The sequence below is a fragment of the Salvelinus sp. IW2-2015 genome, linkage group LG14 (genome assembly GCF_002910315.2).
Source record: "Salvelinus sp. IW2-2015 linkage group LG14, ASM291031v2, whole genome shotgun sequence".
Lineage (NCBI taxonomy): Eukaryota > Metazoa > Chordata > Actinopteri > Salmoniformes > Salmonidae > Salvelinus > Salvelinus sp. IW2-2015.
Genome location: NC_036854.1, coordinates 12,722,524 through 12,739,684, shown reverse-complemented (window position 1 = coordinate 12,739,684; position 17,161 = coordinate 12,722,524). Strand labels below are relative to the sequence as shown.

Here is a 17,161-nt window from a genome sequence, read left to right as displayed (position 1 = left end):
CGTAACACCTTTAGTGGCTGAGCAGCAGCTTTGAGGCAGTGTTTTTTGTGTATGCCCAGTTTGTCTGCAGTCTTATATAACAGTTCTCCAAATCCAAAATTCATGTAAGAGTCCTCAAGCCCAAAACCTCCGTGATAGAGCGTAAATTATACTGCGTGTGTGCAGTATAATTCTGCCCGGTATGTAGTATGCCTGCGTGTGCACAGTATGTGCCCAGATGAGTATCATAAAAACAGTGTCCACATGGCTGGACCACAGGCAGTGCTGCTCAATAATCCCACCGAGGCCAGTGTGTGTGTGTGTGCACGAGGACACGAGGGGACAGATGGTCCTATGGCCCAGTGTGTGTGTTCATATATCCCTCTCTAATCTCCCAGTCATCAGGGTTAATGGAGACCTGTTGAAGGAGGGACACAGTCAGAGAGACCGGCCAGCTGGATGTATGAATATAGACCACCTCCCTCTCTCTCTCTCCCTATCTCGCCATCCCTCTCTCTATTTTTCTCACAKTCCCTCTCTCTTGCTCGCTCGCTCTCTCAGCAGCCTAACCGACCTGAAGCAGAAACAAAGGAGTCACCAGTCAGCATAGTGTTAGTGAGAACGCTTGGCTTGCCTCACCAATTATACGGTGTCCGTAGCTGACTAGATAACACAAGCCTGTACAGGACAGAAAAGCTGGCTGGGTCTGGGGAGAAGTGCTGAGCCATCAGGCCTGTCAGAGCTGAGAGACGGACTTCATAAAGAGAGAGGAGACATATGACTGGGCTCAGCTCTCCAATAACACTGGCTGACGGCAACAGAGTATGGCTTCAGATGAGTCTGCAGATAGTTAGCGGCCAGTCTACACCGAGACCGGGGGAATTACTGTCGTATAACTGTAAAGTTCTCAGTCAACACCTAAAACACTCGGTTTGTTCCCTGTCGTTCCTCCACGCACAGAGACGACCCATGGATTACCTCACTTCAGTCGCAGTCACCTCAAATCACACGATCTACCACTGAGTTCCCTCCTCCTTCCTGTTGCTATTCACATCCTTCCATCAGCAGCTCCCAGGAACGCAAACCCAGCAGCACGTTGCATGTCACCAATATGCATTCCACTGGTGAATCAGTGCACATGGCTCTGTAGCCTAACTATAGCATAGCTCCTGTATCCTTCCCTTAGCTCATTAAAGTAACATTTGAATTAGAGCCCTGCCTTTAACACTAAGGGGTAAGTATTTCTGGTGTATACCGTAGAGCCTGGGTGGGGACTGTAATACCCTGTTAGCAATACTGTAATAAACTCCTGCCATGCTCCCCATGCCTCTGTAATGAAGCAGGGCCGCTTTCCTCTCATCTCATCCCTCCTTGTTTCTTTCATTAAGTCCAGGGTGTCTCAGTTCATCTGTATGTGATAGGGATAGACCTCAGCTTTAGAGAGAGAGAGTGAGGTAAGATATGAGATAATGAGCTGTAATGCTTCCTGCCCCAGGGGCCTGCAGGCTATATGAACATACTCAGGAAGAGAGGGATCGATTGGCCATTTGTATTTTATGTGGCACGTGACAAAAGGGGGGGAAAGGGGAGCAGAGAAGGAGAGAAGGGCTAAGTGGAGGTTTTTACGACAGGAAAGACGGCAAGAGYTGAGTGTGCTGCATTTGTGTTTACTGTGTCTGTGGGTATTCCTTAGGGTAGGAACAGAGAATGGGAAGACAAGAGAGGCGAAGAGGGAGGTAGCCGGGAGGAGGGAGAGAGGTGTGTGTGTGTGTGTCAGCTCCACCTCCTGCCCTGTGGGCTCTCAGACTGACAGGTACGGTGGGGTCGTGACTTTACGTCCTCCAGAAAGGCACTGAAGCTGGGGCCGATTGACAAAGGAAAGGCCCCTCCATCATACACTGGGTGTTAAAGTGCACCTACCACAACACCTATCAAAGCCATAATAGCTAACATCTGATGTCAATTATTGTTATAGCCTACAGCAAAGGGAAGACGCCATAGTGACACCAGAAATTAGACATCGCTAAGCTAAACCCTACAATCTCAGAGCAAGGCTGTTAGAAGAATGTTCATGAGCGACCTTGAGAAAGCTCAAAATAACAACCTTTTGGGTTTTAGAAGAGAGGAGATTAGTGGAGTGACCTCATTCAGCACCTCCATTCATTTTCAGAAGGACCCCCCCCCCCGAGGTCTTTAGTTACACCAGTTCTAGCTGATTTCAAACTGAGAAACCGTTCATTCACAGACTGAGACCGGCAAAGCTTTTAATCCCATTATCATTCATTAAAATAATATTCAGGATTTCTGAAATGCTTAGAAGAGCCACACGGAGAACATAAATCTTAGAAAGTGAAACAAGTTGAGGGCTTGCATCTCACGGGCTGAAAATGAATCTGGTTCATTTTGCCACCATGCAAAAGAAAGCTAAGTAATATAATTTGTCCCATTCCACTAACCACCAGTCCAAACCAAATACCATGACCATTTTATAACCACTTCACCTCCAGGCGGGTGCTGGGATTTGTAGTCTAATTACACGTTGTGCCTCTCTCTACGAGACGTCACTGAAAAATAGCCTAGTTATGATGATGCCTATACAATATTCCTTGGGAACCCTGAAGGAGGCGGGAGAAACTGGTGAAATATCTATCAAGCCTTCATCTAGAAGACAGCTATTGTGCGTTGTATTTAGAGTCATCCCCTTCCCACTACTAGAGCAGAAAACAAACCAGACTCATAATGCAGACAAACACACACACAAATGCACGCACCTACACACATACCTTCCCTCGCTTGTCGACCTCATTCCATTTCCCCTCTACCCATGCTAGCCTGTATCAGCGTGTCAACGATGGACAGTGTGCGTACCAGACACCGACTGACAGTCAGTCAGACAAACTGGGTTCTGTCTTTTCATCGCCCCTAGATTAACTCTGGGGGGGGGGGGGGTCCCACTAATTACAAAGGGCAGTGATGAAGGCTGCAGGAGGCCCCATATGTACACATGGCTCAACTCCAAGTCTAATGACTAGCCTAATCCATACATGAACTGGACCACTTCCTGTCTTCACACCGCCACGCCAACCCCTCGTCTGACACATCCTGTCGTGTCAAGCCCCCCTAAACTAAAGAACAGATTCAGAACAGTTGGGGGGCCTCTGGTTTATTTCATAAATCCAACTAATATCCCATGAGATTATATACAAAGAAGCCTTTTACAACATCCACTAAATGAGGTGTTAATCAAGTTGGGGTTATGTTCCTTGAAAGGGTCCAGGATCGCTGTAAGAGGATTTGGTTTTTATTAAAAGATTATGGGAACCAGAAATGTGGTAACAGCACTGTGTAAATAACAGAATCTAACAGAGTGCTAACATGCATTGTGGACTAGCTAAATGGCGTATCCAGGTTAGCATGCAAGCTAGTACAGTAGCTTATTATCCTTCACAATTTCCATTGTTTGAGCTGAGTTTTAGTTGCTTAAGGTTCATTATGCATCCTCTTCCTACATCCGCATATTTAGTTTGTGGAATACGTGTTGATGCCAGCAGTGCAGACAGTGGAGCCAACAGACGCCTACAGCACACGACTACAAATTCAAATGTCAAACTGTGTCTTTCTTTGAGCCTGAAAGACAAAGAAAGACACAAACTATACTAAACTGTACAGAACTACCTTAACACCAGGTTTGTTCATTCCCTCCACAGCAGGTACCATAACAGCAGGGAAATCAGCAGGGAGACCATTTCCTTTGTGAATGCAGATGTCCAAATCAACACCCGATCACATGTGGTGCATAAAAAACATGTCACCACTGCCAAAAGCATCTCTGTGAAGACGAGGGAAGATGGAGCTGCGTTCAGCCCAACTGTGACTCACATTATAGCAGAGAACGATAAGACACGCACTCTCTCTCACACACACACACACTCTCTCACACATGCAAGCACTGATCCCTGGTCCCAGCGGAGAAACTAACTAGCTCTGATTCATCCGGATCTAAGTCAGAGGCTCAGTGAGCGAGAGGGAGCTTCAGAGAGGAAGAGGCTGGGGAGATCCAGGAGAACAAAAGAACACTGCTTATTATTTATGACACTATTAAAGCTAACTGGGCTAGCTAGCTACTGCGTGTTAGCACACAGCCACAGGATCAGCTAATATGCTGGCTGACTAATTGCAGCATTACCGCAATTGGAGGGGGAGAAAGTAAGGAACTTGTCTGTCGGCCCTGCATTAAAGACCATAATTGGTTAAAGAAAATTGTGATAAATAAGAAAGTATACCAGTTTCATTTAAGGACCAAAAAATGTACAGATGTGCAAAATATACATTGCAAAATAGTTGTGAAGAGATTTTCGATGTACTGATTCCATGGCACTGATACGGAAAACGTCACTGGAATCAAAATGATTATACAAAATTCTTGCAACCAATAGAATGTTATATATATGGGGGGATACAACCATCCCAGCTCTGGGGATTTTGCTGCAAAAAGACAGAATCATTAGATCATGTGTTTTGGTACTGTCCATATGTAGTTTGTTTTTGGTCGCAGGTCCAGGAATGGCTGAAGATTTGCAACATTTACCTGGAGCTAACTCTGCAAATAGCACTGCTGGGTGATTTGAAAAGTCATAGTCAATCGTTCAATATTATAATAATACTTTTAGCAACAACAACAAAAATCTTTCATTTACAATCTGTAGAAACTATGAGAATAGAAAGGTTCAGAACTTTTGTGAAACATCACAGCACAGTTGTGATATATGCCAATTATAAATAAAAAAATGGATGGAGATACCTTAAGAGATGGATGGGAGGGGTTGAATGGAGCTGAAGGGTGAGACTAAAAACAACAAGATATCTCATGTAAAATATACTGTGTCCGTAAAACGTATACAGGTTCAGAACTTTGTGAAACAGTAAAGTTTAAAATATACGACAAATAGAAATCAAACTGGATGGTCTTCAGAGATAGATGGGAGGGGTTGAGGGTAGCTGAAGGATAGGACTAAAAACAAACAAAAGATAACTATTGCAAAATACATTGAATCCATAAAATGTATATAGTATGTATAAGCTGGAAGTAGAAGCCTAAGTATTGTTGTCCATTAGTTACTCCAATTAGGGGAGGGGTGGTAGGGTTAAAAATAAAAAATATGCCGGCTACAGTGGCTAGCAGATAGCGTTAGCATACTGTCCTGTACCTCACAGCAGGATGTGATGGAAAACGTTATGTTTGTGCTTTTCTAATAACCAATTCTGTGACTGATTGAACAAATCCTCACTATCAGTATCTGCAATTTGGCAGTACGCCGAGACCCTTGTTTTGAGAATGAAAGATATCTTAGTTTCAAGGTTTCAGCTTAGAGAAAAGAAGCCTTGTGAGGTATTGGTCTGTCACATGCATGACCCAGTATTGGTCGGTCACATGAATGAAGCAAACGTCAATGACTAATTCATTATGAATAAGTTAAAATATAACTTGTATATAAGAGAACTAACGGGACTGCCCCGGTGGAGCTCCTGATCAACATGTGTACTTGGTGCATTGAGTTGTTTGGAACCGCTCCAGCGCTGATAATACATAATGATTCATTTAAGATTGACTTCGAGTGTCCCTGTGTAGAATTTCCATGACAGGGATTAGCATATGAAAACTAGCATAATGGACATGCTGTCCACTCATGCATCTGCTTATGCATGAGTGGACAGGGATTAAAGGCTCATGCAAATATGTGGGATCAATGTAGGCCTAACTCTACTATTAGGCCTAACCTTTACCAAATAGGCAACATGTGAGTGGATCCAATCACAGTAACCATTTGGTGAACACAAAACAAAACAAGAATCTTGATAACATTGCTGACATTTTGGACTGGACTCTCCAAGTGGGTATATTTCCATTTTCAAGACTTAGCCTAGGCTAAAGACCCATCTGACATATCACCCAGCGGGAAATGTCATATTCAGGTACACAATAGCTAACTTTGCTAACTTCAGTGAAGGATGGTCCTTGCCAAGTCTTTGTGTGGCCTGTCCTAACCCATCATTAGTGAGATGAGAGCGGAGCAGCTGGTCTAGCGGTTGTGTTAGGGACTAGAGGGGTGACGGGGCAGGGCCCTGGGGGCCTTGCCCAAACAATACCCCCCACTCCCTTCAATCACAGCCTCAAATAATTACCCCCCTCACAGTCAAACGCTAATGAGATGAGCCACAACTGGCCGAGCGTGCATGGGATGGTGCAAAGCTACACCAAATCTCATTTCAGAATAGCCTCTCTACTTAGGTCTCTTCTGGGAGGTGGAAATTAGGTTCGGATCAACAGGAGATTTAGACACTTATTCCAAAATGGCCTCCTAGAAACAAGGATTCTAGACAGCAAATCTACATGGATAGTTAAGCTGCCTAAATTCATTAGACCACATAAAAAGCACAAAGGAGAGCAGTTGCTGGCCCTTTTTAACTGGGAACAATGGTCCCCGAATTCCCTCCAAAATGTGAGCCTATCCCGGGCTTACCTTTCAAACAACTGGAATTGGTCATACAAGGGCTTGCATGAGTGGGGGACTATGAAGAATGGAACATAGACATGTTGAGCTAGAGACCTGACACCCACTATTGACACACAGGGTTGAGTGATGAGTGTAAATCCTTTGTGATGGAGTGAGTGCCGAGTTGCCCTTCATCGATACGCATGGGTGTTCTTTAGTATTAATAGAGTGCTCAGGGGAATGGCAAGCATCCTTCCTGCATGTCTTGGGCCACCTCCGTGTTTATTCCTGGCCTATATGTCACTGTGCTCAGCTCAGGTTGCCTCTCCCAACTGCCCATCATCTCCCTGGTAACCTAACACCCCGGTGACGGCCTGGGCTCGACCTGCATTACGTAAAGCACCCCATGGATCTGGATGTCCCCACGGGGCCAAAATAAGAACCTGGGAGCCTCTATGCTTAAGGTGTACACACAGAGCCTGTAGTAACCCCGAGAGAAGGACGGTTGCTGGAACTCAAGCATGGAATTTTACTGCACTGTCCATGTCACTCCACAAACAACTGCTGATCTGATATCAGGAGGGCCTTCACTTGGTCTTGWTTAAGATGTTGGCTAGCAGTGTACCACCCTGTATCCCACTGCTGGCTTACCTCTGAAYCTAAGCAGGGTTGGTCCTGGTCATTTACTGGATGCGAGACCAGATGCTTCTGGAAGTGGTGTTGGAGGGCCAGTAGGAGTCACTCTTTCCTCTGGTCTAATTTTTTTTTATCCCAATGCCCCAGGGCAGTGATTGGGGACATTGCCCTGTGTAGGGTGCTGTCTTAACCCCAGTGTCCTGGCTAAATCCCCTTTCTAACCATCATGCCCAGCTTCCAATTGGCTCTTTCATCCCTGTAACTATTCCCCAGGTTGTTGCTGTAATGAGAATTTGTTCTCTGTCAACTTAACTGGTTAAATAAACAAATAAAAATGTTCAGCTTACATGGAGTAGTTAACCCTGGCAGAACATTACATCAGCTATTGGAAAGAGTCTTCAACAGGAAATTGACATGAACCAGCAATATGTTCACCTTTGCAACACAACCTCTCAATAAAAAGCTTTACAGCCAACCATCTGATGGGCCTGTTTTACCCAGAACCACTGTGGTGAAGCTAAAGGCACCCCTGAAGTAATTATGAGGCTTGCTGCTGTCGCGGCCATGTATAATTAGAGAGGAGGGTCATGGGGCGGCCTGGTTCCAAACTGGAGGAATTTCCTTCGCCTTGTTCTAGGTCGGCAGCGGCCGAGAGCTCATTTAGAAACGGGGGGATTCTTTAGAAGGGCTCCTTGGTTCTCCAGAGGTCTGGGAAACTGTGTCGTCTGTTACAGGTTGGTTGACTCAGAAAGCCGGATGTATCAAATTCTTTGCTCAACGCTATTTTCTCTCAAGGTTATATTTGACCGAAGAGGGACGGTAATGCTTCAACTTATTTTTCCAGGTTGGATCATTTTGTGGAAAACCAGGTCCCCCAGAGAGTTGGAGAAAGGGTTATCCAACACACAATCGGATACAGAGATTTCATCTAGAGACAAGAAGAGATAGCCATAGGCGATAGATGATCACTTACAAACGCAGCTCTCAAGAAGATGATGACCTCACACAATCAGGAAAGACATTCCTCCCCTCAACAGACATCTACCCTGCCCCCACCCCAATGGACATTTATCATGCTGAATAGCCACCACTACTACTTCACTGCAACTACATGTGCGATCCTGTGCATGTGACTAAATAAAAATTGAATCTACTGTGAAAGGGGGATACCTAGTCAGTTGTACAACTGAATGCATTCAACTGAAATGCGTCTTCTGCATTTAACCCAACCCCTCTGAATCAGAGAGGTGCGGGTGGGCTGCCATAATCGACATCCACATCTTCAGTGCCCAGGGGAACAGTGGGTTAACTGCCATGCTCAGAACAACACATGTTTACCTTGTCAGCTCAGGGATTTGATCCAGCAACACTTTCGGTTACCAGCCCAACGCTCTAACCACTAGGCTACCTGCCACCCCTGAACACATTCCATCTCTGCACTTATACTGGGAGGCCGGAGCCTAATCATTTAATCATGGATGTAAATATCCAAACCTGTTAGTTCTAACACTAGAAGTCTACAACACCCCAAGAATATACTCTGAACTTTTCAGCGCTCAGGTAAGCACATGTATGTGCAACCCTGAAACAGAACTAGCCTACAGCTGACTTCAAGCACCAAATCAGATGGCTCTGTGCAGGCTGCCATAGACAGCCTAGAGCTCTGGCTGGGATGGATGACCTATATTTACATCAATATTATGTCTGGAATTCTGAGCCTGGACTGAGCCTCTGGTATGGCTACATCACCCAATGGTCTTTGGCATTGGTGTCTGCACAGCCATTGGTCTTTGGCATCGGTGTCAGCACAGCCATTGGTCTTTGGCATCGGTGTCTGCACAGACATTGGTCTTTGGCATCGGTGTCTGCACACACAGAAACCAGGGAAAAGGCAGAGTGACCTGGATGCACCCATGTCCCCAGGCGAAGCCAAGCCCATCCACTGTATCCTACCTCCTAATGAACCGGAATGAACTGGAATAATTATGAAACTCACGTGATGGAGAATAGCTATCAAAGGCACACAATTGAAACACACACAAAAAGGCAAGCGGCGTTACATAAGCGCGCTCTGCAATGAAGATGTTGTTTAAGGATATGTAAGGGGGACTGAAATAGAGCCGTTTGTCTCGGTAAACGTCAGACAGAGAGACGGAAAGAGAGAGCGGGCTGAGGAGTACAGCAGATAGCAATCTCTTGATAGGGGGTACTGAAAGGGTATACTGTCAGTACGTTTGGATTAAATGTGTGTAAAACCAGATTGTCCCCATATGTGAGGAGCAAAACGGAGGGTAAAAAGAAGATCAACCAACTGTAGAATTGATGCAGTGGCTCCAGGAATTACAATCCTCCCTTCATGTGGATTACAGTCTGCACAGAAAAAAACCAAGGGTTTGGAGTAGAAACACCAGCGCTGCATAAATACCAGCCTTCAAACCCCAGCTATACATCGAAATGAGAACAAGAGGAATTCATTGTATCACTGCTGTAAGGAGAGAGGAAGATTTCCTATAAACTCAAATGTCAACGCAATGATGTGAGGTGGAAACGTGTACAATAAAATGCAGGAGATCCTGCACACGCGGGGTTTAAATAGCGAAAAGGTATCTCTCAAAGTGTCGAGTCCAATGTCCAAACAAAACAAATAGGAATAACTGAGAATTCAATCATCCCTTAATCACTAGACCTTTGTTCCATTTAATTACAGGGTACAGTGGATTAGCAATCTGAGTTTGTCTGATGTTAGCCTAGCTACAGTATCGGAAGATATAGCCATGCTACAGGATGATCACAGTAGTGTACTCCTAATGCGATAGTTATAGAAGAGCTCCTGATCCATCCACTCAGACATTACAGCCATTGTCATGGCAGAGCTGCCCTACTTCAGAGTCCAGCTCTCTCTCTCGGCCTGTATCCATTCACATCTCCAGTGGTTATGGCATTTAAATGGGGAGGGGGGGGGGGGGGGGTCACGAGAAAATACAAAGGAAACAATTCACTATTTGTGGTTTAAAATAGGCAGAGCCTGTACAGGTCATCCTGGGTTAGTGAAAGGCAAGTCGATGTTATCTTACGTTCTCCTAACACACCAGCCAGCCTGGAAGAATGAAATAGCAGCAGCGGAGATGAAGAAGTGAGGAGAACTGAGTCTGACCTTGTTTCTGGATCTACGCAGTGCCTGATACGTTGCACTGAAGGTAAGTAGCTCAATTAAAAGCAGAGATGCTGCGATCAATGTGAGTCTGCCAGGCCCTGTGCTCATCAACCGGCCGGGAGAGGTGGGGGAGGCTCAGTATTAGTTAGTTCCCCACAGCACACACACACAGACAGGCAGGTGCCTCAGAACAGCTCTAGATCCAGCCAGGCTCCAGGAGGTGACAGACAATGTGCCCTAGCCCGGCCCAGTGTCTCTGGCTGGGAGGGTGGATGAGGGAGGGCAGGGTGCCGACTGCTGAGTGCTGAAATGTAGGCCAGAACAATGAAACTCCAGCCTGGTGTTTCCGCAGGTGAGGACAAACAGAACGTTGGCGCAGTGCTATATTCCATCATCGCCAAGGGTACCAATTAGGAACTGTTGACRGCTTGTGTCATAATTAACAAGAAGGGTTCCCAAGGTAACAACACTTCCTTCGGGTGTGTGCTGTCTGTGTACATTRAAGTTGCTAGGGGGGCTACTGGGACACAGAGTTCTCTAAAATATTCATCTCTCACAAGGCAGTGACATTCACAAGCGTCTGAAGCGCTCTGTGTGTGTACGCTCCAAAATACATCTGAAAACACTCTGCAAGTCCTAACGAAATGCTAAATGATTCTGTGCGTTTGTTTAAATGATCCTAACAAAGCAAGGCCTTGAGCAGATCTCTGCAGCGCAGCCCACAAAATGTCTGGATGACCTGAATGTAGAGTCTTTGTTTGGGTAGCCCTGAGGCAGACTGTGTCTGGCCAGCTGTTAATGGTTATCGTGGTTGTGGGAGATGGGTGGCCAGTCCAGAGAGCCCCAGTCCCAGACACAGCTCCCCAGGGAAGGTAGAGGGTAGAGGGGGCTGGGCTGGGTCCTGACATCTGGACCTGTGGAGGTTACGGCCGCAGTGCAGCCAGGGGGCTGGGCTGGGTCCTGACATCTGGACCTGTGGAGGTTACGGCCGCAGTGCAGCCAGGGGGCTGCCGACAACATTCTCTAATCTGGCAAAGCCACAACACCACACAAGGCAGGCATACCCCCCATTAGGAGATAAAGTGAGCAGCTTTAAAGTTTGGCTACTAGAAACTAGTAGGCCTAGTCCTAGAGTGGACTTGTTGATAAGCAAACGTTTGCCACAGACTTCTTGTATGTTCATGTTGGGCTGGTAGGAGTAGTATGCAGTAGTGCAGGGAGTAGGACCTACTCAATCCAAATGTAAGAGTTGTAGTCTTGACAATTGTAAGGAAAACATATTTCCCAATGTAGCTAGAAACTAGGAGAGAAACAGGGATGAAGAAGTGAGTCCCGTACCACAAAAATAGAGTGGACTTGGAGTCTCCACTAAATCTCAATTGAATTCCTTCCAGTGATCCAGCCAGTTAAGCCACACTACTGCCAAAAGGACAATACTTAAGTTTCCATTTGTGTCATCGTTACTTTCCTTCAGAAAGTGAAACACCCTTATCCGGAACAACAGTGTGGAAAGAGTTGGACTAGAGTCCGTAGCTTCAGAACTAGTCATTTATATAACAGCAGACTCTTAGCTAGAAGATGCGGTGAAACTTAAAATGGGTCATACACGAGAGATTCTCTCTCCCTCTTCTGTTGCTAATAATGCTCTTATTGTGCTGTACTGTTAGTGTTATGGAGGAGTGGACCTCCTATGCATGATGAGAGTCCATACCTTCCACACTGTCGGAGCAGGATGTGCCGATGCCTGTGTCACCGCTGTCAGAGGCACCGCTGTGGCGTCTCCCACGGTTACTGGTACCGGGGGCAGAGGAGGTACCCTGCCATGACGACTCACACCCCGGGACCCATCCAGGAGGGCTGGTGTTGGAACCTAAAAAACAAGACCCCCAGTCAGGGAAGAAGCGTTTGTTAGAAACACTCACTGTTTACTACACTGTACTAGTCTGTTTCAGTCCCAACAAAGGTCAAACCAACTTCAACTTTAACAATCCTGTGTTTTCATAATAGATTCAATGAATTAGCCTACCACCCATGGTAGCCCAACAGCTAGGCCTAGCTCTAACATGAAGCCAATAAATGCTGTCTTGGTGGGTTACCTTATCTCTAACCGATAAGAGGATRGGGATTGTTTGATCATTATTAAAGTCAGCAAACAGAATCTGCACAGCTAGAGACCCTAATAACAGCTGCTAGCTTAGCTCAACTGGCATATGTTTTGGTTGGAGACGGACTGACTACATTTCTGTTGCTCTACACCCCCTTRCCCCCCTAGTAAACACACAACTAGTTGGCAAAAAACAGACTCAACAATCCCTGAAGTCTGGTTGTATGCTATAACTACACTAGATCTACTTTTCTCTCAATTACAGTCAATGTGATTGTGTTATACAGTCAGATATTTTTTAATTTTTAATTTAACCTTTATTTAACTAGACAAGTCAGTTAAGAACAAATTCTTATTTACAATGACTTCCTACCCTGGCCAAACCCTAACAACGATAGGCCAATTGTGCGCCGCCCTGTGGGACTCCCAATCGTGGCCGATTGTGATACAGCTTGGAAATGAACCAGGGTCTGTAGTCATGCCTCTAGAACTGAGATGCATTGCCTTAGACCCCTGCGCCACTCGGGATAATATAGAGATAGTAGTACTGAGGGGGTAGTGTTGACAGTTGAATGATACAGTGGTAGTGCACATATTGACTAGGAAACACTCAGTTCCTGAGGGGAGATAAACCCAGTAGTACAACATGACACAGTGTCACTGAAATCTACCAAGCAGGGATGTGGCCTGTACGCTCAGGTCAAAAAAGACTACACAGCTTAGATTTAAACTAGCCCAAAGGCCGGCAGATGTCTCTTCATCTTACCGTCCGAAGGCATTATATGCAGCCGGCTCAAGCACGGTAGTGGAAAATGGTGTTTATAAAGAAAGTATGCATATTTCCCCCATTTCTTCCACCTTCTCACCATTAAATCGAGTTAAGGAGGAAATTGACGCCTTTGCAGCCTGAATGGAGAATGTTTTATGTACAACCCTGTCCACGGATACGCAGCCGCTGCATACAATACCTTTGGACGGTAAGATGAAACGACTCAATATCGCCATCTGCCGGCCTTCGGACTAGATTTAAACCAAATTATGTTCCAATCCCAATACTGGATTTTCCCCCAACATTTCAGGGGAAGCTTCAGATGAAAAACACAGATAGGACTGTTTAGTATCAAACAAAAACAAGGGATCGTAGATAAGTAAAAGTTTTTGAGATAATAACCAAGAAAAAAGGCAGAGGACTTTATACTCCTTTGTGCTGACTGAGCTAACACATGAGACGCGGAAGCCAGACCAGAAGTGCCCGCGGTACTGATTGTCTGTCTGCTCAGACCTCTAATCCAATTGTTTCCCTTGATTTACTGAGTCACAAAACACAAAATAACTTTTGCCTCCTGTGATATTCAGTTGTTAGACAGTATGCTAGGCCCTAGTTCACTGCTAAACTACACCAATCCATAACTGAGCAAACCAGTCAGTCGRCCATTATAAAAACACAGTCCCCTCTAGTGAAAACAAACCCTCTCTCCCAGGCACATGGAAATGAAAGCAGAGGCTACACTGAAATATTTCCTGAGTAATTTCAGATGACAGGAGGGATTTTCGGTTTCAGATTCCTAGGGATGCATACAGGCACTTGTCATTATCACACTGAGTAACTGTTATGTGTGTATGGGTAATGACCGAGGTCAGGTTAGACATAGTGAGGTTCAGGTGAGTCCCAAACACACAGTAGTGCATCCCAACAGTCCATGTCTGTCTCTACACACTGCAGGGGCTGTATGTCCTCTTTGTCTGCAAACTATTCTGAGTGTGTAATCCGTTTAGACAGACGTCATTAAGGCTGTCCTATTTTGTGCCGTACGGCAGGAGGAGGCTGAGGAGGGTGCAGCTCAGATGTGCTCTGTAACGTTACTCCACATGGAGACGTGACTGTCCTCCTGTCAGATGTGCTCTGTAACGTTACTCCACATGGAGAGGTGACTGTCCTCCTGCTCTGCTGTGACCATCACCAAGGCACTTGCTGAAGCACACTCCTGTTACAATGCAGTGTAGGTGGTAGAATACTTTTGCTTATAGATAAGACTTTATATCAAATTGCTCTTATACTTATGTAGTAACACTATATTACTTTAGTAAGAACATTGCTACTTATTGTAGCCTATAGTTGGCCAATTGCGTAGTGTTTTGGGGGGTTATTACACAATAATAAGAATATTACATAGTTGTGTAAGAGGCATGGATAATTATCCAATCTACAGTGACCACATACCAGAATCCTATTTCTCTTTACACACTTTCCTTGACTCTCCCTCTCTCTCTACCAGGAATCAGCACATCAATTATGATAGGCATCAGCAGCAGAGAGAGGTTGAACTAGACCTGCTACATGATCACTCTCCCATTTCTGACGTGTCTTAAATCTCGAGGGCTCTGTCCAGACAGCCCCTTACATCATCATGCCCAAGGCCTCCACTCCACTCCTGCTCCCAGCCTGCCTGCCTGCATATGTGGCACATCACAAATACCTGTGATTTCTAGCATAATTCTGAAAGCTGGAATCTCCCTGTGGATGTAACACTTGGTGAGGGTGAACCTACAGTGAGCATGGCTCAGATTGAGGTGATTGAGCTGTTGGATTCCAGTGGTCCACTCTCTCTAATCACTGCCCAGATATATTAGCCATTCCAAAATTGCCTACATTCTCAATATACCTGTCCTGAATCTGAGCCTGGTGAAACCACTCACATAAACTAGGAGTCCTTAAATAAAGAGGATCATAAAATAACGATATAATTGATATGCCTTTTGTAGCCAACATATTGTAACACTATGGAGAACAAGTTGATAGTGTAAATTCCTCATCTGTTTTACGGAGGAGTGCGCCTAGGCTCTTTAGAATGTAGAACTTGGGTTATGCAAAAATAGATAGATTATTTAGATCACAAAAGCACGCTGCACCCGCCAAGCTCCATTATGACACTGCAGTGGCTATGCTCATCTGATTCAGCAGTTTGCTGGGCGCCAAAGAACATTATGCTTAGGGAACATATCAAGTTTGTTGTTCATTGTAGGCTAAATCAAAACGTGATGATCTATTTGTAGGGCTGGTACTATATCTGTTGGCCACTTTAGATGATCTAGCTAGTAGGCTAGCTAGATTGATAGTTAACTATCAATCTGGCCATAGCCACAGTAATTGACAGGGCTAGCTGTCACTGACTCACTGGACAGGAAGACAAAGGACGCGCGGGGGTAAGTCCGTCATAATATAATTCTAGCGACACAATGCAGATAACTACATCACAATGTAGCTTGGCTAGACATCTTTCGAATGTTGATTACAGAAACAGAAATCGTAAGATATAAGGGCGAGCAGTTAGTTAAATGCCCCCGATGATGAAAAAAAATCCGCTCTCTGCAACCTGCATTATTTTGTCATGAACAATTGATAGTCATCTATTCAAGCATTTCTGTTACAATGTCTCATCATCAACGATGTTTCATCATTATCAAGAAGCACCAGATGCTCCGGGAGAGCAAACGTTAGCAGTTAGCTCGCTAGCAGAAGCCCTTATGTATTAGCTTAGCATCAGCTAGCTAGAATCGAGTGAAGGTTCACCGTTATACGAGCCTGATCAAGCCTTTCGTCTGTTCAGACATTATTGCCAAAAAAATATCAACACAGTGATGTTATTCTTGAATAAAATATAAATAATAAGATCTTACCCGTTTTAAAGGTATCAAACCCATCCTCAAATTCGTTTCTGCCCCACATTGTGACTGGTTTTATGCGCCGGATCGCAGTGGAACTCCGAGAATAGATCCCAGAAGAAAAAAGCAAAACGTGATCTCACAAAAGATGGAAGATTCCTCAAGAGGTTGTCATGATTACATTGCGGGAAAGGACAGTCATTAAAACTGAAACGAAACGGCTTCCTATTATAACATGTCTTCTGTCCAAAACGAGCTCCATAAATCTGAAATCTTGGTAAGGTTGACTAAAGAACTACTGTCGACTCGCTGGCAAGAGCAATGCATGTAAGGATGTGATCTCACTGAGTGCGCGCTACAGCTCCTCTTCCCGAAAGGCTGTCTCCTCCCCCTCTACTCAGTGCCAAGGCCACTGCAGCTAGACAAGGGTTGAGTGTTCCTTGGCGACTCTAAGCATAGCCAACCGGGCTTCACACAGTATTCTAAAATACTGATAATCGTTTCCCTGTGTGTGGCTTTTGGGATTTTAGTTTTGAGCTGCAGTATGCAGTCAAAGGCAAAGCCCCACTGTCTGCAGTCTTGACGGAGAGCCAATTGTACAGGTGCGCTGAGCATCATGAGTAATCATTGTGACGTTTCTGGCGCGCTGTCACTTTTAAATTATGATGATTTTTTATCCAGGTGAGGCCATGCTGAACGGCAATTAAACAACAAATTAATATATCTAAGGGAAATATACTTGTTACTGTCGTGTAATTAATTAATCCTACATAATAACACCAACTTTCTACCCCAAGACTGCACTTCCATTAATAGGTAAACAAGGCAAGGTTACCCGAAAAGAAAAGGATCAGCTAAGGTCATGTCAGCTGGTCATAAGGTCATATCAGCTGGCAACTTCTCACAGTGAGATTTTTTTTTGTTTACAGAAATGTTTGAAGCTCTGTGGAAGACACCTGGTCAAAGCTGCTAGACAACAACACAGCAGTCAGTCAAGACAGGAAGAGGAGCTATTGAGTTGCCTAGTGGGGAAACCAGTGGGGCCAGTTAGTGACATTCCTAATTTTTTAATTTAACTAGGCAAGTCAGTTAAGAACAAATTCTTATTTACAATGACAGCCTACACCGGCC

General features: G+C 45.0%; 1 protein-coding gene across 2 annotated transcripts in view; it reads right to left on the bottom strand.

The window, feature by feature from the left end:
- Positions 1–17,161, bottom strand: part of LOC111972670 (centrosomal protein of 85 kDa-like) — an 82,129-nt gene that overhangs the window by 59,613 nt on the left and 5,355 nt on the right. Inside the window, exons 1-2 of one of the 2 annotated variants that reach the window (XM_023999695.2) lie at positions 16,046–16,415; positions 11,975–12,133 (exon numbers count right to left, since the gene is read on the bottom strand). In XM_023999695.2, the coding sequence (XP_023855463.1) occupies positions 11,975–12,133; positions 16,046–16,094 (208 nt within the window). In that variant the 5' untranslated portion in view covers positions 16,095–16,415. Of the gene's footprint in view, positions 1–11,974; positions 12,134–16,045; positions 16,416–17,161 lie in introns of those variants that run through there. The other variant, XM_023999696.1, reaches the window with a different exon arrangement.